General features: G+C 41.2%; 1 protein-coding gene across 1 annotated transcript in view; it reads left to right on the top strand.

Annotated features, from left to right (window-relative positions):
- Positions 1-23507, top strand: part of GABRA4 (gamma-aminobutyric acid type A receptor alpha4 subunit) — a 78711-nt gene that overhangs the window by 32605 nt on the left and 22599 nt on the right. Inside the window, exon 8 of the mRNA XM_019553437.1 lies at positions 5292-5551. Within this exon, the coding sequence (XP_019408982.1) occupies positions 5292-5551 (260 nt within the window). The remainder of the gene's footprint in view (positions 1-5291; positions 5552-23507) is intronic.

Genomic DNA, 23507 nt, shown 5'->3' with positions numbered 1-23507 from the left:
ACTGGCCAAAAGGCCAAGATTTAAAAAAAAAATTTTATTAATATATTTTGTGTTCCAGGTCAAATCAGCCAAATCATATCAATTGAGCAGAACTCAATTGTTCCAAAAACCATACTGATTGAGCAGGCAGAACTCAATTAGTCTAAACATCATGTATGGCAGCCTCTGTCCCAGACTCTCACCCTGGGACTTCGCATAATCCCATATCCATTGCCAGGTATCCTACGTGCAGGCCTAAGCCTGGAGATCTTTGGATTTGGATGACCACACTTGATCTGAGCCAAAAGGCCAAGATGCTGATGGGAACCTACCACAAGGATAGGTTAGTGCAGCTCATCTGAATAAGATATATGGTAATACCCATTGTGCAGAGTCCTCCTCAGCACTGACTGTTTTCCAGTCCAAGTCACAGTAAGCCACTACACTGAATACATTTCAACTTCCTTTTAATTCCCACAGCTGAGCTGTGCATTTTCAGTGATTCATGTTTTTCCACCAGCCTGAAGTGTCTGGCGAGCATCACCCAACAGGGCCCCAAACAGTTCAACCAGAACCCTTCTGTCACCTACTCTTTTAGCCTGTTTAACATGATTATTGTGGCTCTGCCTTCCTTGAGGTGGAGCTGGTTGCCCTGCATCTCATCTGCATATAAATTTTTGATCATCCCCGGACTCATGGCAAGAACACCTGGTTCCAGTGTTGGCAGGGAAGGGAGGGTAATTGGCACATGGATCCTTGTTGGGGGTATCTGGAGTACACACATACTGAGCACTGCTGAGGTATGTGGTCACCATAGGTTGACTTGCTGTTGACTTGCATGAGGCTCCCAGCCCAATGAACTACTGTATATGGTAAATTATAAATTAATATCTTTTGGTTTTGGACTGAGATTATACATAGTTCATACTATACATAAGTAGGTACACAAGTGCTACTTAAAAGTGTGTTTATGGAGTGCCTGTAATAAAACTTGTAGCAATTTCAAATAAGGTAAAATGCATCAGTTCTGGATAAACTAAGTCTATGGGTACCTGTAGTCTGAAAGTAAGGGTGGAAGGGGCTTCAGGGGGAAGAAGTTGTGGGGGCAGATGGCAAGGGGGCTATCTGACTCCCAGGATTTATTTTTCCTTGCTGTAGTAGTGAGAAGCGGACAAATTCAAGCAAACTTCCAATAATTAGATTCTATACCTGGAAAATTAATTAAAAAAATTATAAATTGTCCATGAGTAGCGTCTAATTATTGAGGGGTCACCTTGTATTTGAGTAAATGTAATAATCTGTTATGATAAAGCAACTGTAACTGTCACATCCCAACTCGAACGTTATAGCACAAGGCAAAGAGCTTGCTGATGAGTCGAGTTACCTAATGTGGCAGTGACAGTAAAGCCAATGGTTATGTCCACAAGGAAGTAACATCACAACTAAAGAGCTGGCAGCTGTGATAGCTTAAAGAACAAACTATAAATTTGCCACTCATGTCTTATTTACTTCTTGATATAAAAACTGAAAATCCACCAGTGGTATCCATAGACATCTAAACACCCTTGAAAGCAAATGCTTTCAAGAATAGTATGTATTATGTGGGGGGGAAAAGATGTGTAATAAATGCTGAGATTTGTCAAGGCATGTAAAAATTCCTTATCTCTACAGTTATTAGAAGAGAAGATAGAAATATCTGGGACATATAATAAGACTGAAGTTGGAGAATCTGCCGTGTCAGGTGTCTTGTTGGAGAAATGGAGGAAAAGTCTAAAGGGACTGATGAAAAGACAATAACTTGTGATATTATCAGCAGGGAAGCATCAAGCCGCAATTATTTTTGGTCTTTCCTTAAAACATGTTACAATAGGAAGAAAAGTTCACTGTTTGGGACCAATTCATTGACTTACTCGGTTGGTTTCTGATAGCCACAGAAACCTCTGAGAATTTTACTACCTCATCTGGTTCATGTTCTATACTAACGAGACATGTTTTACACTAATAAATAATAGAAATATGTAGAATAATAAGGTAAAGTCTTAGAACTATTTTACAAAAAGTTTGGTATCAAAAGATTACAATAAAATATGCATAATGTTTCATTTTGCATATTAGGCAATGTGATTCTGTGTACCTGGAAGTTTCTGGAGAACTGAACATAGTGAATATGGGACTTCAGTGCTCTTTAAGAGATAGGGGAAAATAATACTATTTTTCTTACGTTTTGTTGCTGTCCTATTTTTGTCACTAAAGAAATGCCAGCTAAAGCATTTGCTTGAAGCATACACAGTGGACAAGGCTAGAAACAGAGATGACGGAGCTCAGGAAGCATAGACATGTTCCTTAGAAACCATGGTTTCCATAGAAATGTCTTCACTAGCTGAATGACTAGTTATTTTGGGAAAATCCCATCACCCACAGTGCATCCTCTAGCAACTTTATGAGTAAGAAGCTGCAAACTCACAATAGCCTCAGTTTTATATTCTGAGTTTGACTTGAGTCTTGTTTCCTCCCATCTTTGCAGCCTGCAGAGACTTTATTCTCCTTTTGCCCTCATACAGTAGTACTGGCCTACTCTTGAGTGTTTGAGTATGTCAACATGGCTTCCTTCCTGACCCTGGGTCAACCACCAACAAAATAAGGTTTGCTTGTTCACTCCCACTTCCATGCACTGAAGAAGTCAGAGTAGATGGCTCTGGAGTGGCCCCAAGTCAGTCCCATGGGACAGCCAAAGCATAGTGCTGGGCTGGCAGAGCACTGTGGCTTTCTTATGACCACTTCAGAGTAATTTGCTTTGTCATCTATTATACAGCCAAGCAGGAGCAAGTGGACAGGGCTTTATTTTATTAGTGGCAGACATAGGGATGCTGCATAGATGCAATCTGTCTGACAGCTTGCATTGGTGGTTTCCTTGTGTACCAGAAGGCAGGATAGATGCACACCTTAAAGTCTAAGGAAAAAAGATGTATGGAGAGTATCAGCTTTCAGGAGCCTGAGCTCACTTCATCAGATGAAGTCTATAAGGTATATATCTATCCTGTCTTCTGCTTGGCTTCAGACTAACATGGCTAACTACTTCTTCTTGTGTACCTCTACCCAGTATAGTTGTGTCTGCAGGGGTATTTTAGGCATTAGACTTCCATGCTTCTAGTGTTATAGACTGTGTTATTTTTCAAAAGAAATGGGGCCATCCAATATAAATATAGGGATTTTAGGGGTGGAGGGGGAGTTTTTCAATGTATGAATCAGACACTGAAACAAAATAGGTGCATGGGTTTTTTTTCCATAAATAGAGTGAAGAATAAAGAAAGCTTCACTTGTCACTGAAATTACTTTTACATTGTCATGTTAGGATTTAAGCAGCATATGTTATATACATGAGCATATTTTATTTTTTAAAGAAGTGGGATTTATGAGGCTTGAATGTTTTTTTTGGGGGGATGCTTTGTTTAAAAAAAAAAAAAGGAAGAGATCTTAAACTTTGTCTTTATGCTGCATTATGTTTTGCATTTGAAGTATTCCTATAGTAGTTTTTGCATGCAGCTGAAACCTTCATGCATGTTCATTTTAATTAAAATTGTTCTCTTTCAGGTGATAAAATCCTAATTGAGTTTCATTTGCATAAGGTTTAAAAGATTAGGTGGTGCCTTGTTAATTAACAGAGTTGTCAGTATGACAATACTCCAGTTTTTCTAAGCAAGGAAATAAATGGTTTCCTTTAAACTTAACAGTATCTGGATTATAAATTAGATTGGAGAGGAACACAGTTTTATGACTATGGAAAACATTAATTCTGAAATGTTAAAGATTATTATTTTTCATTTATTCATTCATTTATTTATTTGATTTATATGCTATTTCCCTAAAACAGGCTCAGGGCAGCCTAAGCTAAAAAAAACCCCAACCCAATGAATTATAAAAATAGAAAAACTGATAAAATAAAAAAGTATATAATAAAACAGGCTTCTCAAACAGTACACCAGACTTAACCCAGCCTGCTAAAAGTCTGCCCAAATAAAAAAGGTCTAAAATTGCTTTCAGAAGATGTCCAGCTTGGTCTCTGGGCTTCAAGGGGGAAGAGATCCAAAGCTGTGAAGTGACTATCAAGTATGACCTCTTATATGGTTTTTCATCCAAAAAACGTGTGCACAGTTGGTGTTTGCAGGAAGCTGACCTTACAGATCACAATGGAACATTTAGTCCTTTTTTGTCTGAGGAGTCCAGTATGTTATATACAATATGAAGTTTTTAATAGAAAATATTATTTGCTTGTGGCTTTTCATAGTGCTATGTGTTCTGTCCAAAGAGTACTAACACTTTTAGCTGTTTATAAAGTATATATTGTGGTTAGTGACAATATATTGTCATGACTTTGGATTTATGAGCGACACAACCTTTTTATTAAGTACAGAATTAGTAAATTCCTTGATACAATAAGACAGCAACCTAAGAAGTCTTCAACTGCATCATTAAGATAGAGTTAAACAAGCTTTAAAATGCAAGACATTCTTCATTAGATCCTGATGTCTTGATGTTTTGCATTTGAAAGCTTGTCTAACTCTATCCCAACTGTTCAGCTGGTCCAATAAAAAGATATCACCCCAAGAAATCCTTGCCTCAGAGATAATTCCTGTACCATCATGGGTACAACATCACTCTAACACTACCATAAAATCCTTAAAGAAAGTAATTGTCTTTCTTCATCTGTCAGATTACACAAGGAATGTGACACAATCATAACCTTATAAGGTGAACCTAAAAGGGTCCACTTATTTTTCCTATAATTCCTTTTTCCCAGTAGGTTTTATATTGGGGAAGCTCATCTCTATTAATGATCACACACAGAAATAAATTCAGGAGCTTCAGCTCATTATGATTACCACACTTTTTGCTAGTATGGAAACACTAGTCTGAGACATGAAGTCTTGAGCTCAGACTTATGGCTCTAGTGTATTTTTACTGTTGCAATGCGAAACCAAACTTGCCCATAGCAGGATTTCCTCATGACTGGTTCTGGTGCATGTTCCTTTAAAGATGTAAGTTTATCTAATATTATTTTTTTCACTTCAAGGTTGTACCTATCTCATTATTTGCTGGTGAGATGGTCTAAGTGGCATTTTCAATTAAATATTTATCATCTTAATATCTGCAATCTGATGGCATTTTTGTTGATGATGATAGGCTTTATGATAATAAATTCAGGAATACTAAGTAGTTTGTGTAGATATTTTTTCCCTAAAAGTCACCTGCCTATTTTTACCCTTATTCCTATGTACTGCAATGATACATTCTTTGTCTTTTTGCTTTTGAAGGAATAACTACAGTTTTGACAATGACAACGTTGAGCATCAGTGCAAGGCATTCATTGCCAAAAGTATCCTATGCCACTGCCATGGACTGGTTCATAGCTGTCTGCTTTGCTTTTGTGTTCTCTGCTCTTATTGAGTTTGCTGCCGTCAATTATTTTACCAATGTTCAAATGGAAAAAGCCAAAAAGAAGACCGTGAAATCTCTCCTGGAATTTCCCAGTACTCCAGTGCAGAAGGAAAAGTGTACGGAAGAGGCACTGATGGTATGTTCTTGCTTATTCTTTGTATGTTGTACTATTTTTGGGACCCTAGCCCAAAGTTTTATAAGCAAAGCACATAGACATTTTTATATAATATTCTTGTGTAGGGGTAGACACACATATAGGATTACTCCCAGTTCCACTGAAAGGCTTTTCCTCCTTACTGGTCTTCACTTGAATCCAGAATTGGCTTTCTAAAGATCTTTGCATATCAGTCATTTTGAAGAACAGGTTTCTGTACTTCCTGCATAGGGGGCCAAATCTTGATGAAATAGAATGGAAAAGAAATTAGAATATGAAATAGTATTTATGTCTTACATGTATATATTTGAGAGGTAAAGACCAAACTGCACAGTTCTCTTGGAAAACTCATGGGGGTCCTCTTGTAGAGTTTCCTTCCAAGCAGTTCATAGTATTTATTGTTTTTCTTCATGACTCTGATTCAGGTGTGGATCTATCCCACAAAACGCACTGACCCTCATGGTCCACTTAATGGCATAGACATTTCAGGAAGATGTTTCAAACAAAGTGTTTCAAAGATGCTCCTCTTCTAATTTGGTGTTGGGGCTGGGAGGGGTATTTTTAAAGTGCTTTGCCCATTTTTAAGCACTTTACCAGGTATGACTGTCTGCACTCTTGCTGCTTGTAGTGCTTCAAGCACCTCTGAAACACTTCAAATTTGTATGTCCATAGCCATATTAGATTAAGATTAGGTAGGATCTCAGAAGGCCTCTAGTCCAACACCTGCTGAAGGCAAGAACACTCCTGTGTAAAGCATGCTCAACAACTTTGTGTTTCATATAAATTTTAAAAAACTTCCCTGACAGACTTTTCAACCCCTCTAGGTAACCTTCTCCAGTACATAAGCACCCTCATAGTTACAAGCCTTTTTCATAACATCCAGCCTATATCTTTTTGCTGCGAGTTCATTATATCTTCTGTATGTCCACAGAGGACAGGACATCATTTAGTAACATCCTCTTCATAACAACCCTGTTTTTGTATTCAGTGACTGTTATTAATTCCTCCCTCCACCAACCTTTTCTCTAGACTAAATAATCCAAGTATTTTTTCACCATTTTTAGACATCTGACTTAGGTTTTTTGGGTTTTTTGCTTCATTCTGGACTCTTTCTAATTTGTCCGTGCCTCTTTTTTGTAGTGTGATGCCAGTACTCAAAGTGAATACTCATCACTGCTGAATAAAGTCAAAGAATAACTTTCTGTGGCTCATATACAGTATTTCTTTTCAATACATCCCATTATGCTATTAGGTATTAAAGTCAGTTGTTTTCCATTTACTGTATTTACCCAAACATAAGGCAAGATGCGGGGAGGGGAAGCTCCCATCTTAAGATATGAACACAAGGAAACCTCATTAAGTATCATTAAACTGCTGCCAAAATCAGCACGTGCTCAGTAATGGAAACTGTGGTTGGGGCAATGCCCCGAGAAAAAACTTACTCTGAAAGAGAGAGCTTCTGAGCCGGTGGGACACTGAAGAGAACTGGAAGCCTGGTGGGAGCGAAACCATGATGAGGAAAAATGCCACAGCAACAAAAGAAAATAACCCAAAAAACAACGGGTCCAGGAAGAGCCGGGATTGGCTCTAGCCCTGGCGTAGACCCACTTTATGGTGGTGTGCTGGTGCCGATTCACCACCCGGCCAACGTAAACCTCACATTTGAACTCCAGCAGTTTCAAAGGTGAGTTTGAAGTCATGGGTATTTGTATGGAACTGGAAGTCTCCCAGGTACTTTACAAACAAGGCAAGCTGCAACTATGAAATGGAATGGAAATCGCACCTTTTCCGAAGTCCAAGAGCGCTGGGAATTATTCCAGTTCAGGACCATACTACATGCAGGGGTAAGTCACAGATTCAGATCCCAGCTTCCCAATGGTCAGGTCTGGATCTTTGATAACAGCTCAGGCACATCTCTAAATAAAACACAGCTACGAGCTCTAATGAGAACAAAAATACAGACTCACAAACAGATTTGCTTCAGACATGCTGCTGCCATGCTTGCAGCCACTGGGTCCTCTTATGTAATGGAGGTAAAACTTCATCCCAGTCAGGGTGTTAAAAAGCTTCCTGTGCATTTTCTCACGCTGTGGTGTGTTAAGCATGAGTTGCCATGTGGTGAGGGAGTTCTATGGGTCATAAGAAAGTGGGGCTGGAAGCAGTCATCTAGTCCACCTGCTGCTAAAGGCAGGATCATCCCTGACTAAACCATCCCAGCCACATACATTCTTGCAAGCACGCTAAGGAAGTATGGGTTGGATGAATGGACTGTAAGGTGGGTAGAAAACTGCCTGGATTGTCAGCCTTAAAGTAATCAGTGACTCAATGTCTAGTTGGCAGCTGGTATCAAGTGGAATTCCCCAGGGGTTGGTCCTGGGGCCAGTTTTGTTCAATTTCTTTCATCAGTGTTTTGGAAGATGGCCCCTCATCTGCATATACATTTTTTGGAGGATTCTAGGACTAATAGCAAGAATACCCAGATCCAGTCATGAGTGGAGGTGTAATTAGCACATGGATCTTTGGAGGAGAGGGGGATGTCTGGAGTGCAAACAAATACTGAGTAGTGCTGAGCTGTGAGGTCACCATGGTATGAAATGCTGCTGACTCTGCTAGGGCCAGATCAATGAACTATATGGTAAATCATGAGCCTTTGGCTGTAGACTGAAATCATACATAGTTTGTATTATAGAAAAGTAAGTACAAAAGTGCTGCTTAAACATGTGTTTATAGAGTACCTGTCCTAAAACTTGCAGCAGTTTCAAATAAGGTAAAATGTATCAACTCTGGAGGAACTAAGTCTGGGTATGGGTACTGGTAGCAACTTGTTTTTATGCAAATTACTATAAATTTGCTTATTTCAAGGTCAGTGTTTTCAGATTTGTTCCTCCCTTTCATGTGCTCGGGGAAAGCAGGGTCTGACAGTAAGAATATGTTGGGTGCTGGGGCGGAGGTGAGGCTGTGGGGAGAAGTTGGGGAAGCAGAGGGCAAGGGGATTCCCTGATCCTGTCCCCAGATTCCTTTTCCCTCCTGTAGCAGTGGGAGGGGGAGAAATTCAAGGCAGACCTCCAGTAATTAGATTGTATATTCTGGAATATGATACCTAATTTATACAATTTTCATATATACAATGTAATCATTGGGGGTCATCTTATATTCAGGATCATCTTATATTTGAGTAAATACAGCAGTATGCTCAATTCTTTCCTGGAAGTCATTAGTGAATATGCTGGACAATACTTGACTCAGGACTTAGCTCTTGGGAACCCTGCTTGATATTTTCCCTCAGTCAGGAGATGGGCCATTGATGGCTACTCTGTGAGCAGGATTATGTACTAGTTTTATACCCACTTTAGAGTCATTTAATCTAGATCATATTATCTTAGCATACTTATGGTACTTTGATCTTCTTCCTATAATGTTGTCTCTCTTCCTCTTTGAATATAATGAATAGTTTTGTTATGAGTCTGTTAGGATGGGTTCTTCTGAGGTATCATTGTGCTTTTTCATCTTTAATATATATTAATTTCTAAGGGGTGCTGACCATACAAGCCAGATTCCTCTTCCTCCTTATAGTGAGTAGTGCTTTCTTCTCTGTTAACATTCCCACTGAAATCCAAATAGGAAAGGTGGCCTAATCTTGCCCTTAATAGGCCTCTTTCTCCTAATCAAGTCCTTTTTTACATTCAGATTCTACACAACTGGAATTTTGTTTTCTGCCACCAAATCAGTAGGTTGTTAGAGTTCCATCATCCAGGATTCCTAAGATTCTTTCATTTCATCAGTGGATTTGGTTTTCAAGCTCATGTTGTCTCTTTGCACAGAAATACAACATGAGTATTTCATCAGTTTTTTCCTAGAATGAATTTTAACTGTCACAGTGCCCTAAATGTGATATATGAGGTTGTAAGTGTGATTCTTTATCAACTAGCTTGATAATCAGGCTTGTTAATTAAAGGAACAACCTCAAGTCCTATTGAAATAAGTGGAGGTTTCTCATTAAGCAAAATGGGAGTTATGTCAGGCTTTCAAAGTTCGTGAACTAAATCTCCAGCTACACCTCCATTTGGTTTCACTTTTGAATCCCCCAGAAGCTTTATGATGCTTACAATATCATAAAGCAGCCATGGCAGGGGCCAAGGATATGGACCATGTCTTCATGTTTGTTTTTAAGGATCTGAATGCTGTTATTGAACAGGTTGGCTTAGACGTGATATTCAGTAGTCAGAGTTTTCAACAACTCCTGAAAGCTTCTATTTCAGTAATATGGGGCAGAGAAGGCAGGTCTGTAGAAAATTGGGCAGAACCATGTAGTTTTAATCAAGACAGCTGTGTCCATTTGTCATTTTAATTCAGACATGGTAAAGCCTTTGGGATGCTTTGATACTCTGGTTGTGTTGTTTAGGCTAGGGACAGATATTCAAATAGCTGGAGTCTGAATTGATTCAACCTTTGCAGGTTAGTCTAACCTGCCTAGTTTGAACCAGTTTGTAACAGGACAGATGGTCCCTCTGGAGTGAGGCAATGTGGTCACATGCCTGCAGTTGCTCAGGCAAGGAACTGAGGGGTGCTAGAGTATGCCCTCAGCTGTAGAGAAGTTGTGGCAGAGGAGGTGGCATGGCCAGCCCAAGCTGAACTGGCCAGAGAGGGTTTAATTCCTCCTTCCTTGTCCCACCAGCAGAGACCTGAGCAGGGTCCACTAGGTGCTCCACAGTCACTGATGCAGTGGTGGGCCAGTGTGGCCCCCAAGCCAGAGGGGGCAGGGAGGGGGATTATTCTCTCCTATACCTCCACTGCTCCTGCAGGACCACACCCGGGTCTGCCTGCCCCAAGCACTGCTGCTGCTGAGCAGTGGAATAAGCCCCTTCTGTCCCCTCCATGGGATGACAGAGGGAAGGAAATAGCCCCATCCCTGCCCCACCGGCTGATGTCTGGCGCCTCCAGGTGGGGGCTGCCTGGGAAGCTGGCTTCCCGGCCAGCTCAGAGGTGCCCGGAGCCTGGCAGCCACCACCAGGCCGCCAGCCCTGTGCAGCACCTAGGCCTGCAGCTGCACAAGCAGCTGAGGGCTGGCCAGGGTGGGGGGCTGTTCTGGCCCCCTTGCCTACAGCTGCTGTGCAACTCTCTGCTGGCCCCTCACTGGCTAGCAGGGCGGGAGAGAGTCTTCCCTATTCGGAGTGTCATGCTTGGAGGGCCTGGCCATGCCCCTCCTCAGCTTAGGACTGTGAAAGGGAAGGGAGGGCTCCTTTAGCGTCCCCCCTCCTGCTTCTAGCCTGAGCCACTGCATTTTTTCATTTAGCATCCAAAGGGGATGTCTGTGCAGTTACAAACTGATTCAGCCTAGGCAGGTTAGACTGACCTGCCAAATTGAATCAATTTAGGATTAGGCTTTTTGAATGTCTGTCCCTAGCTTGAATGTCTGTTCAGTTGCAGGTTTCAACCAGTTTCTGATCACTTAAACTGGTTTATGTGTAATGTCTGTCCCTAGCCTTAGAGTTGTTTTATGCCAAACAAATAATAGCAACAGAGCTCTCTTGCAGCTGAAACCCATTGGAAAATAAAAACATTTTGGAAAAAGAATGAGTACCTTGTGAAACACCTGACAAATTGTATGAGAGAACTTGTGGAATCAATGTGCAACTAAGGAATTCTAACTATGATTTCATCTGAGTGTTTAGCAAGTAGAGATGTGTGACTGATTTTTTTTCAGCTCGATGAAAACAGAAACATAAAAAGCCTCCCAAAATCATTAAGTTGTCCCCCAAAAAATTTGATTTTCTTGGCAAAACATAACTGAATAAAATTATTTTAGGTAAAATAAAATGTTTTGTTTGACCCAAAAGTGAATTGTCCTTTTTGGAGTAGATTTAACCATTTTTTGTTAACTTCATTGTTACCATTTTCAAAGCCTAAATTGAAGCAATATTTATTGAAGCATGTTAACTATTACAAATTTTGTTTTCTTTGGCTGAAACTTTGCCAAATTTGACCTGAATTTGTGAATAGCTACATTTCTCTGTGAAACTATTTTCCATTTCCTTATATAAACCCTTACTGGGGAAGCAAGTTTAAAATAACTTGTATCCTTTTTTCTCTGAGTTCCCAGAATGTTTTCCTGGCTGCCTGCTTGTCAACTAAAACTTTTACAGCCAACCCTGTTGATAGGGCTTGTGCAGTCCATAGTTCTCTTTAGGCCTCTGACAGAACAGTTTGGGCTCCTACACACATGCGGGGAGCAGACTTGAGTAATCGAGTGTGTTGGAGCATGGAAATTGACACTCTCTGGCAGCCTCATGCATCACATGTATGCTGTGTGAAAAAAAAGCTTCCTCCTTGTTAGTTTTAGACTTACTACCTACTTGTTTCATTTTGTAACCTTTTCTTACTTCACTCCAGATTTGGATTAGGTGTTCCTATCATAGAGTAAGTAAACAGAGTGGACACTGACACTGATGTTTTTGTATTAGTCATGGACCAATATTATGATTCATACAAGGCTCAAAAGCTGGCCTTTCTTGAGCTTTTTTTGAATTATTTATAACTTATGCCTGCCATATGACTTTATGGTAACTGAACAAAAGATTTGTTCTTGGACATGGTCTAGAACACGTGCTCCTGAAAGAAGAATCCCATGGTTTAACTGCCTAGACCCTGAGACTTGAGCTGGTTTCTTGAGAATTCTTCGCTCTTTAAATGTACCTTTTATGAGAGCTTCAGCCATATGAACATTATAAGCTTCCAGTTTGTCTCTTCAGGACATGCTAATGGAAGCTCGCCAACATTGTCTGTGCAGTGATTTCTGACAGTCATTCTTTATACAAGTAATGCCGAGTTTTTTTGGCCCAGTGGGCCCAGCCATACTTTCCAGCTCACGGGGCTCCACATGGGTCCAGAAATTTGGCAACGGAGGAGCAGCAATTATTGCTTCCTACTACTCTGCCTGCATGGGCTGGATCTGGTCTGCAGGCTAGGGGTTGATCATTACTGTTTTAGACCATACAAGAAAAATACAGATGCAATAGTAAAATGATAACTTTTCAAACTTTTCTTTTTTCACAGCTACTGCAATTCATAGCTTCTTCTCTAGATTATAGTGTCTCTTATCCCTACAACAAGCATCCTTCATCTCAGATTGACCAGTGAATTTATAGTTTCCCTCAGCTGTGAAAGCATGTCTTTGCTCTTGATTCCAAACTTCCTTCATCTAAGAGAATCTAGTACTAGCACTGTAGTTTCTGGGGGCATTCCTGCGGGCATTTCTTTGAACACTAGCTCTCTATAGAGAAGTTGGAGCTGGCTCAGGAAACTCCTGTTTGAATGGGAGCCATTCATGTGAACAGCTTTTTTTATTGTTGTTCCATGGATTTTATTTGAGTGCAATGTAAATGTAAAAGTTGTTTACTTTTGTAATAATGTCTAACTGTAGGTGTACTCCTAGCAACCAGTGTTAATACTGCTCAGGGTTTACCACAATCTTCTTTTGATATGACATCCCAAGCAATCCTGGGCCATGTCTACATGAGATGCTGACTACGCAGTAGTCGCAGTAGCATCATGTGGAAACAAGCATGATGCAATGCTACTGTGCCGTAGTCTTGGGCTACTGTGCAGTCAGCATCACAAAAAAGCCATTCAGTGATGCTACTGTGTGGTAACTCCTAGTTACTGCACAGTCATTTAGTACTTGCTTATAAAAGTATTAAATGACTGCACAGTCAGTGTCTTGTGCAGAAATAGCCCTAGGGAGGCTTATAGGTGTCATGAACTTGTGGCAGTACAAAAACTCTGATATTTGGGTTCTGACTTGGCCTACAACTGTAATTAACTAAATTAAGTTTCCAGAACAATTATTATATCAGTAACATATGCATTTCAAATTTCAGCCCAGAGTTATTTCTAAGGTCAGATTATAAACGCAGGAAAATGGTTGTCTGTTAAGTAAAACAAGCAAGTCCTTAACTAAGGTGATTTGATGGACAATTAAAACTGCTAGATCAAGGGTGGGCAAAATGTGGCCCATGGGCCGGATGCAGCTCTCCAAGCCATTCTATCCGGCCTTCAGGGCCCCTAAAAAATTTAGAAAATTAATATTTATCTGCCCCTGGCTGCCTGTCATGTGGCCCTCGATGGCTTGCCAAAACTCAGGAAGTGGCCCTCTGCCCAAAATAATTGCCCATCCCTGTGCTAGATGTTTTACTGTGTTACCTTTTACGTAGTTTAGTTATTTCACAGGAGGGGAGAAATGCTCCCTAACCAAAATAATTGAATTGTATTAAACAATATGTAATTTGAAAAATGACCAAACCAATTGAACTAGAATGCTATATTAATCAATGTAAAACAGACAGGGTAAAGGGCTGAGCAGTGCTGGAGGGAATGATGCACTTGTCTGAAGGTTTTGGCGATGTTATAACTGTGCTTGTGAGTGGAGGTTTCTGTGTTCTTGTCAACATTTATTTTCACAGCCTCTCCTCTGATAATGGAAAGCTAACTTTTGGAGGTGTTGCTCCCCAGGGCAGGTACATGTGCTGATTCTGTGGAAATTGTTAGAGTATGTTAGCAATTTTGTTGAATGATGTATCACTAGTGACCCCTTTAATGACTGGAGAATGACCCTTATGTTTTTCTCACCTTGCACCACAGAACAGGTCAGAAAGAATTAGTGTCGCTGCAAACTAATATGTCTGTTAAATGACTCTGCAACACGTACCAAGTTATATATGATATTATTGCTTGAACTTTGTCTCCAAACTTCATGCTGCTGCAACTTTAAGAGGACATATTAAACCAAAGGCTTAAATGGGCTCCGTTTCTACAGCTGCGCCTTTTTACAAGAATACTGATCAGACCTTAATAGTGGTAACCCATCCCATCCTGACTCCCTGAGAGTTTGGGATTTGCAAGAAATGAAATCAATACCCATTTCTTTTAATTGTCATTTATCTGCCCTTATTACCCATTTCCTCTTTTCCTAAATTAGTGATTGGGTTTGATTTCTTATCTCATTCGCTTTTGATTTCTCATGTGTTGACCTTGTCGTGCTAGAAACTTGTATTAGGAGGAAAATGGAAAAATTATGGAAAATTATTTTTTTTTAATGGAAATTCATAGAATTTGTTTTAAATTAGTCTCGAATGATGGTGGTATTCTTGAAATGATGGATTTTGTCAGAATTTTGAGAGAAGTGAAGAATGCAGACATTCAGAGGGCTCCAGTCAGCTTGGGAGGAGCTGCCCTTACAGCCCTAAATACACTCCTTAGGAGACAGCCTGTTCTGATCTTTTAGTGATACAGAAGGGGGAGTTCTTTCTAATTCTGTTCCCTCGCTAAGACTTCTTTGGAGTGGTAAAGCTGTATCATCTTTTCACCATTCAGATTCTTAAAAATAACAGAAATAAAAGATTACAGAGGATCATATGAAAAACAAATTAGGAAAAATTATGCACTCACAATAGGACTAATCTCTGCCTTTCTATGGGCTTTTGATTCTGCCTAACTCACTTAAAGTTCTTTTTCTGTATGAATTATCCCAGTAATTTCAGTGGGGTCATTGCATAACTAATGGTTTGCCAAACTGAACTTTCTCTCTTTCATTTGTTTTATGAGGAGGGAGGAAAATTGGAAAATGAAACTGGGCTCTTTATAAAGGAGCAAGGATTGTAGGGCCCATTTAAAGCCAGGAATTCAGGAGAAGAGTACGTGTGGATAAAAACCCAGAGAGATCCATGGGAAGACTTGATCTCAGTAGCTTTGGCTGAGGCTGATATAGAAACTTCACTGATTTGTAGAATTAAGATATATTTCATGCAGTTAAAAATCTTTAACTATGCCACTTAACTATGACAATTTTTATGAGACCTGCCGTAACTTTAAAATGTGATTTGCATGGTTTGTCAAATCTGTATATTACTTGAATCAATGGAGTGGTCTTTTAGAAAGACTGAGATTTTCAATCAAAAGTACATTTTCTGCCCATCTCTGAGAGCTTTCCAAAAAAAAGTTTTATTGAAAACCACCACAATTCAGTTTATTCTGATATATTAATTGCATTATGCAGAACTAATGCATATCTCTGCTACAGTTGCAACAGGCATCCTGGCAGATGCATTGGCCACTAGGGCTGTGCAAAATTCTGATGAATGTTTTGTTTAGAAGCTGTTTTGACGTGTTTTGAGCTCGAAACAGCGAAATTGAAATGAAACAATGGGCTTCAAAACAGCTTCGAAATGCAACGAGGTCACTTGAAATGTTTTGAGTTTTGAAGCAGCCCGGTGGTGAGAGGCGGGGAAGAGCCAGGGTTGTGCTCCATCTCCTGCTACCAAGCTAAGCTCTGTGGAGCTGGCAGAGCTTGTTAGAGCACAGCCCTGGCTCTCCCTCGCCTTCTGCCACTGGGCTGCACTCTGACTGGCTCCGCCAGCACCACAGAGCTCAGCCTGGAGGCAGGGGAGAGCCAGGGCTGTGCTCCACCTCCTGCTGCCAGGCTGAACTTCTTGGGGCTGGTGGAGCTAGTTGGAGTGTAGTCCTGGCTCTCCCCCACCTCCTGCCATCAGGCTGCACTCTGACCAGTTTCTCCAGCCCCCTAGAGCCACTGGCACAGTAGAGCCACTGGCCAGGGCTGTGCTCCAAGCGGCTCTGCCACTGGCTCTCCCGCTGCTGCACTGAGCTCCAGGGGGCTGGTTTAGCCACAGAGAGTGCAGCCCAGCGGTGGGAGGTGGGGAGAGCCAGGGCTATGCCCCAACCAGCTCCGGTGGCTCCACAGAGCTCAACTTGCCCTCCCAGTGCTGCTGGACTCCTCCCAGGGGTTCAGGCCCCCAGATCTGCATGTGGGATGACTTTTTTTTTTTCTGTTTTTTTGCACCGGTCCTGGAAGCACGTGGGATGACAGGAGGCTGCTGCCTTTGGGCCAGTGGTGGCACCAGTCTTTCCGGTGCTGGGTGTCAGAGGCAGCCTCCTGTCATCCCTCACACAGATCCGGGGACCTGAACCCTTGGGAGGGGTTTTGCACAACCCCACTGTCCTCCCGAGCGTGCAGGCCCCCAGACCTGTGTGAAGGATGACAGGAGGCTGCTGCTGCTGGCAAGTGGCATGAGTTTTGCTTGTCAGCACTTTGAGGTGCAGTTTCCCAGGAACCTCTGCACCTATCTTGGCAGGCTTCATGCCCTTAGAAGGGGCTACCAGCCCTGCAGTTTTCATCTGGATTAGGCAAGAAATGAGAAAGGTATAGGCATTTTCATGATTCCCCCTTATAGCCTACGGGCGAAACGTCAAAATGTATTGAATCAGCAAAACAGGTTCAAGGAAATGAAATGAAACGGTACTTTGAAATGATGAAACGAAACACTGCCCTTCGAAATGGTGAAATAGAATTTGAAATGAAATGGTGCTGTTTCGCACAGCCCATTCTGTGCCAAGTTCTTTCTATATTTGCTTTACTGATATTACATAATTTCCCAGAACATTTTTAATTAAATTATAATAATGCACATTTAACCCCCCCCCAATAATATGTTTTCTGAGCAGAATGAGATAAATGGATACATGTTAACTCAAACTACTGTGTTCCACTGCTCTTATCAGCTGGTCTAACAAAACGTGCTATCAATTGATACATTTTTATTGGTGGGCCCAGTCCTGCAATTCACTCCAGATGGTTGGATCCCTACACTTGTGAAGCAAATTCTAGGATCAGTGTCTTGGCTCCTGAGCTGGATGCTTTAACTTAAACACACCTCACTCATCCCTCATATCAGTCATGGTGTGTTAATGTCTGATCCAAGCCCGTTGAATTCAAAAGGAGTTTTTTCTGTTACCTCTTTGGCCTTTAGATCAGAGCCTTAAACTTCCATTATACTATACTGGTTCTGCTAAAGGCATTGCAATGCTGTCAGCTGGACAAAGAAAATAGCAAACAGATGTTTGTCTGAGGAGTTTTTCTAGTATGATTCATATTAAAGTGAAATAATTTCTCCTTTTCTTTTTGCTCCTTTTTATTTTTGAAATTGGTTTCTATCTTGCAGTTCTGTTTATAATACCAAAGTACTTGTGTCACTGAGACACAGATTTATTTCTATTTTACAGTATCAGTTAAGACTGTTGGCTCTTATAATTTTTTCTGATAGGCCTTTAAAGGTCTCATGGTACCTCATTCACAAATTTAAATTTAATAACCTTTATTGCATTATATCCATCGCTCCTGCTTTACTTTGGCTTTCTTAGCTCCTAAAAGAATTGTAAACCATGTGAAACACAAACAAGAACTGCTTACATAACATTTATGCTATTTTTCATATCTTTCTCCAGTTTGTTCTGATAAGATAGTGGCCAATATTTTGTTGAAGATTCCACTATAAATAAGGAATATTCAACAAAATATTGGCCACTATCTTATATGGAGATATATAAAGGAGGTGCACATGCACACACACAAAGATGCTTGGTTTTTGCTTAATATTATCTGTAGCTGTTAGGTGCTTATAACAAATTAATAACTGGTTTACACAAGCAGATAATGTAATATTAATAATAGATTTGGTAATTTTTTCTAGTTAACAGTGTACTAAAATACAGCATTGGGAAAGCTGAAAATGTTTGCACTGTAGGTTGAATTTTAGTGAATACTTTGTATCAAACAGCACAAAATAAAAATTCAGAGTAGTTTAAATATTTGGCTTTTGCTGTTTTCAGGTTTATCATTTAAAAATGATACTTGTTTTGAACTTGACAAAATTCAGTTTTACAAAAACTGGTAAGAAAAGGATTTAAAAAAACTGCTAATAAAGATTTCTTTTTGGGTCAAATGAAATATTTGTTTCAGATGTTGTGATTTGTATTTCATTTTTTGAAAGAACTTTCTTTTGGGTCATGCAAAACAGATTTTTCGTCCGGTTGGTATTTGGTTTGGCTAGAGATGCATACAATCAATTATTCGCACAGTGTTCATTTATAGGTCAAATTCTAGACTATGATGTGCAGCACCTATTGAAATTAATTAGAGCTGGTACTCTCTATAGGAGTAGAAGTTTCCTGTGACCAGTTTGATGTTAGATATTTCTTGTAGTTACAGTGAATCTGTATATATGGGACCTGGTCAAAATAGTCAATATTTCTATAAAAAACAGAACTTCAGAGGAAAGATTATTTTTCATCATTTTCTATTATGAAATATATTTCCAGGGTTAGGATCATCTCTAAAGAAGGAAAAGAGGGGGAACTGACTTACTGATGTTAAGGGCTCCTTCTGTGGTATATTCTGAGTAATTCATTGTTCATTTTGTCTTTCACATGTTATTTCTGAACAAAGAGCCTGCCTACCTAATCTTCTCAAAGTTAAGCTCACTTCCGTTGCTCTTTTCCACCCCTTGTCCTCCCACAGCCCTTCAGATAGCACAGTTCTCCATCTCCCGTCCCACACAGCCCCTTTGACCACCTATTTTGCAACTGGCAGCTCTGTGCTTCCTTGCCTAATGACACCACCCTCTCTACCATGCCAACTTCTTTTATTGTTGTCCAGCAAGTAGAAACCTGCTCTCTGTTTAATTAACATTCTTCTGCCTTGGCCTTGTGGGCCACATGGTTTTTTTTCATCCTGAAAGACAGGGTTATGGGAAGCCAGGATGCAGTGAATCTGTATCTCTCCTAGGCAGTCTTTTTCCTGCAAAATTCCTAAAGAGAGTGAGTGGAACTTGAAACTACCCTCCCCTGAGCAAAAGCCGTAGGAAAGGAGTTGATCATATCAGAACCTGCCTCCCCCAGCTGGATTGCATGGGAGGCAGGGGAGGCATAAGGTTAGCACTTTTTCCTGCACTTCCAAGAGTGAATCTGTGCCTGCATGCTCTGAATGTTGTTTAGGAAAAGCAGAAATATGGTCTCATGTCTGTGTCAGAGGAAGACGGATGATTTTATAGTTTATTGTCGCAATTGTGATTCTATTTTTGTATTTTTGTGTTATTTTCCTTGCATTGTAGTCCCATAAATTCTATTTTTAAAAGTGTACTGATGCATTGCGTCAAGAAAGAATTATTTGCATGGCAAATTGGGGTCACTGCAAAATGTACTTTAAAAAAAAAGCCCTATTAGCCAGATCTCTAACCTTTGCTGTGCATCTTTAGAGTGTGCAGTCCAGAAAATAGGGCAGCCTCAAGCCACCTTTTTTCTAATGTTTAAAATATTTAATTTTATTTATTTAATTTCAGACTTAAGTTACAAGTCAGTGCTAGTGTTGAAGTATTATAGTTGTGACATTCCAGGAAATACGTGAGAGGCAAAAATTTTTGTGGGTCATATCTTTTATTCAACCAACTGCTTGATTGGATAGAGTTAGATGAGCTTTTGTATACAAAGCATACTTCATAAGGTCACGAGTTACAAACCAGTATCACTCGCACTGAGTTTCTCTTTGTTTTTCCTTATGAAGCTAGATATACTATTCCTTTGCCTTATTGGTTTCCTTTTGCAAATGATTAGAGGCTGTATGTGAAAAAAAATGGATTTTTTGTGATATCTTTTAGTGGACCAACTGTATAGTCCAGAGAGCTGCTGGACAACCTTTTGGGCAGTAAGTGTTGTTTCTTACATGGCAAGCCATATGAGGAAAGGCTGAGGGACTCTTCAGCCTGAAGAAAAGAAGGCTAAGAGGGGACCTGGTAGCCACTTACTGCTACACTAGGGAAGTACATCAGGGCACCCAAGGGGAAAACCGGGAGTAATGGCCACAAACTCCTGGAAGACTGATTCAGGCTCAATATTAGGAAAAAGTTCTTCACAGCTATGGAGTCTAGACTGTGGAATAAGCTCTCCCTGGAGGCAGTGCAATCACCTACCTGGGAAATCTTCAAGAGGAGATTAGGCAGTCAACTTGCTGGGGTCAGCTGACCCCCAGTTATCTTTCCTGCTTGGTGTGGGGGGCTGGACCCAGTGATCTTTCAAGGTCCCTTCCAGCCTTACAATCTATGAATCTATGAAACCTTGGGTCTGGATTTTTTTAAGATAGTGTGTTGTGTCCTGTAGAAAACTTGTTCTTTGAGTGTTAAAGTATTTGAGGATAATTTCTATGACATTGGATAATTCTTCAGTGAGGGCACCATAATGTGGATCTAATGGATCTGCAAGGGTTTGGGCACATAGTAAAAAACTCCTGGAGCGGGAGGGTGGGGAATAAATGCATGCAGTTTTTTTCTGGAGTTCATATGGAAAGGATTTGATGTTTTTCAGTTCATGGGTGAATATTTGTGAGCAGTGTTTCACAAGTCCTTTATAGTAATTAATGTCAGATCATTGTGTATTGGCCTCAGTGATGCAGTCATGATTGTTTAGGATGACCGTGGATCCTTCTTTATCCACAGGTTGATTACTATTTCATTGCTGGATCTAAGTGACTGGGTTCATCTGCATGTGCACATATTTATGGTGCAGTAAACCTCACTAATCATGAGTAAATTGGCTAACTGCACCTGTTGATCTTGTCAGTTTTGGCTGGAATGTGGTCAGAATGGGATAGCGGGTGTTGTAATAGGTAAATTATATTATTCCACTGGTGTTGTCCTGATTCTCCCCCATGTTGTTGGTATGCTGTTTGTGGGATGGTTCCTGTCATGATTGATATCACTTTTTCCTCTTGTGTTGGATTGCTATCAGCAGGATTTTTTGAGAGAGAACTTGGGTCACTTGCATAGTGGTAAAGTATATCACTATATTTGTCTCTTAGTTTAGCAGAGTAAGTAAGCTTGTCCTTTTTGAATAGGCTTCCGGAATAAATTAGGTGAAAAAGACGGTTTCTCAGTTTTTTCTGAGATCCACCTGCATAGTTATGTTGCATTTTTGGAGTTGTGTGTTTTAGCTAGTTGTAGATGGTATGTCCCCTGAGGATCATGTTATGTTTCTTGCTCAGGCATATGAAGTACATACCACTGTCTGCAAGTAGATGCCTGTAACAGGGAACCGTAGCCCTGTTACTAGGAAGCAGAGGAAGCCAGTCTTTAGAACACAGCCTGCCAGCAGAGCAGGGGTTGAAGGATAGCCCTGCAGGCCAGTTAGTTGATTGGGACTGTCTCATGACTGGGTGAGAGCTCAGGCCAGAGCTATTTAAACCCTGGGTTTAATTGTCATGGGGGCCAGCTCAGGCTGTAGCAGAGGGTGGATTACTGAAGGCTCCAGGAAGCTGTGAAGCAGTCCTGCAAGTGAGAGCACCAAGCAGGGTGACCAAGAAACATGGAGCCATGGGTAAGTAGGTTAAATGCCCTTATTATTTCTGTTTTTTATAGCCCAGGAGCTTAGTATTTATGTTTCACTTTAAACTGGTGGTTTGTAGCTAAGGCTGTAGGGGAGATGGAGACCTCTTTAGCACCCACAGGGGTGCAGCTATAGGAGCCAGGGAGCCTGGTACTGTAGAGGTACAGCCATAGGAGCCAGAGAGCTTGGTGCCACAGAGGTGCAGCTATAGGGGCCAGAGTGCTACAGGAGTACAGCCATTTTCAAATGCCTCCGGGATGGCACACTGTTACAATGCCACTGTAATCTGGCTTGATTTTTCTTAATGTTTTGATTTTTTTTCCTTTATTGCAAATGGCAAATTATGATATCTTCCATGTTGTAGTAGAGCTGGAGTGTTGTTGTAGCTGTGATTTGTCTAGGAAATGTACAAGAGGCAAAGATTTTTTCTGTGATATCTTTTATTGGACCAACTGTGTAGTTGGGCGAGCTGTTGGACAAGCTTTTGGGTATCAAGTGCCCTTCCTATTAGTTTCAGTCATTCAACATCCAGACCTAACTGCATAGCAGAGGCCCTCTCATTATTGTTAATTCAGATTTAGATTATGGATTAAGTCCTGGCCCTATTAAAGCCAGGACTTAAGTTTTGCCTTTGGATTAATAGTCATGATTCTCCCTGTGACTTTAGGCATAGCTTTGAGCAAAGGGAAATGCATAAGCTGCCCCACCTTAATGCATAAGTGTCCAGCCATAGAGGGTAATGGATATGAACTCTTAACTATCACTTTCATCCTTGCTTTTACCTTGCTTCTGAATTGACAGTATGCTATTAGTGCCACCTCCCGCTGTTCAGCTGCTTCAGCCATCAAGTAGAGGCAGTCTGTTTCCCATTTTTCCAATTCAAAAAAGGAGCAAGTAGACAAGCTATTCAGGGCCAAGATAGATCACAAACAAGTCTGAGGTGTTCCGGTACTCTCTGATTCCCTTAATTGGATGCATAATCAGTGTCAATTGTATGACTTAAATAGGACTAGAAATGGACCAGTGTTTCAATTTTAAAAAGCAGTAATATTTTTTCTGGCCTGTTGTAGCTCATCCCTATCCCCATTGCCTAAAGTAGTGGTCTCCAACCTTTTTAGCCCGTAGATCACTTTTGGAATTTAAAAGGAACTAAGGAACCGAAGATCGACCCCCCTCACCCCCAGCAGGTAGGTCTGGTGGGGAGGGGAGGGCTGTGGGGGCGCAGTGTAGATCGAGGCCCCAGCCCTAGCTCCACTCCCTCCCTCACTCACTGCTGGGGCCCCAATCTGCCTCCCCCCCACACCCCAGGAGGTGAGAGAAGAGCAAGCCCTGCACAGCTGGGGCAGGGTGGGGTGGGACAGAGCCATGAGCGACTCATCTGGGGGGTGCGGGGAGGGGGGACATGCAGCCCAGGAGCACACAGGGAAGGGGGTGCCCCTGGATCTAGGGAAAGCTGCACTGGGCTGTTCCTGCTGGGCCTGGCCTGCATTGCGCTTGGCAAGCCCAGTTCCACTCCATATATCAGACCTGGTGCAGCTGTCGGTGCTGCCCTGCATTTGGCGGGAGGGGGGGTACATGCCCCACCCCTCCGTGCTTTGCGCTTTGAGCCCCATTGCATTTGCCCACTGACCTGCTGAGCTGGGGGCGGAGGGGAGGTCAGCCCCTGCAGCCCAGGATTGACTTCAAGAGGCTCCTGGTCAACCGGTTGGTGACCACT

Source organism: Crocodylus porosus, unplaced genomic scaffold (genome assembly GCF_001723895.1).
Source record: "Crocodylus porosus isolate Cpor-Errol unplaced genomic scaffold, CroPor_comp1, whole genome shotgun sequence".
Classification (NCBI taxonomy): domain Eukaryota; kingdom Metazoa; phylum Chordata; order Crocodylia; family Crocodylidae; genus Crocodylus; species Crocodylus porosus.
Note: the sequence above shows the minus strand (reverse complement) of the source record. Positions and strands in the feature narration are given on the sequence as shown.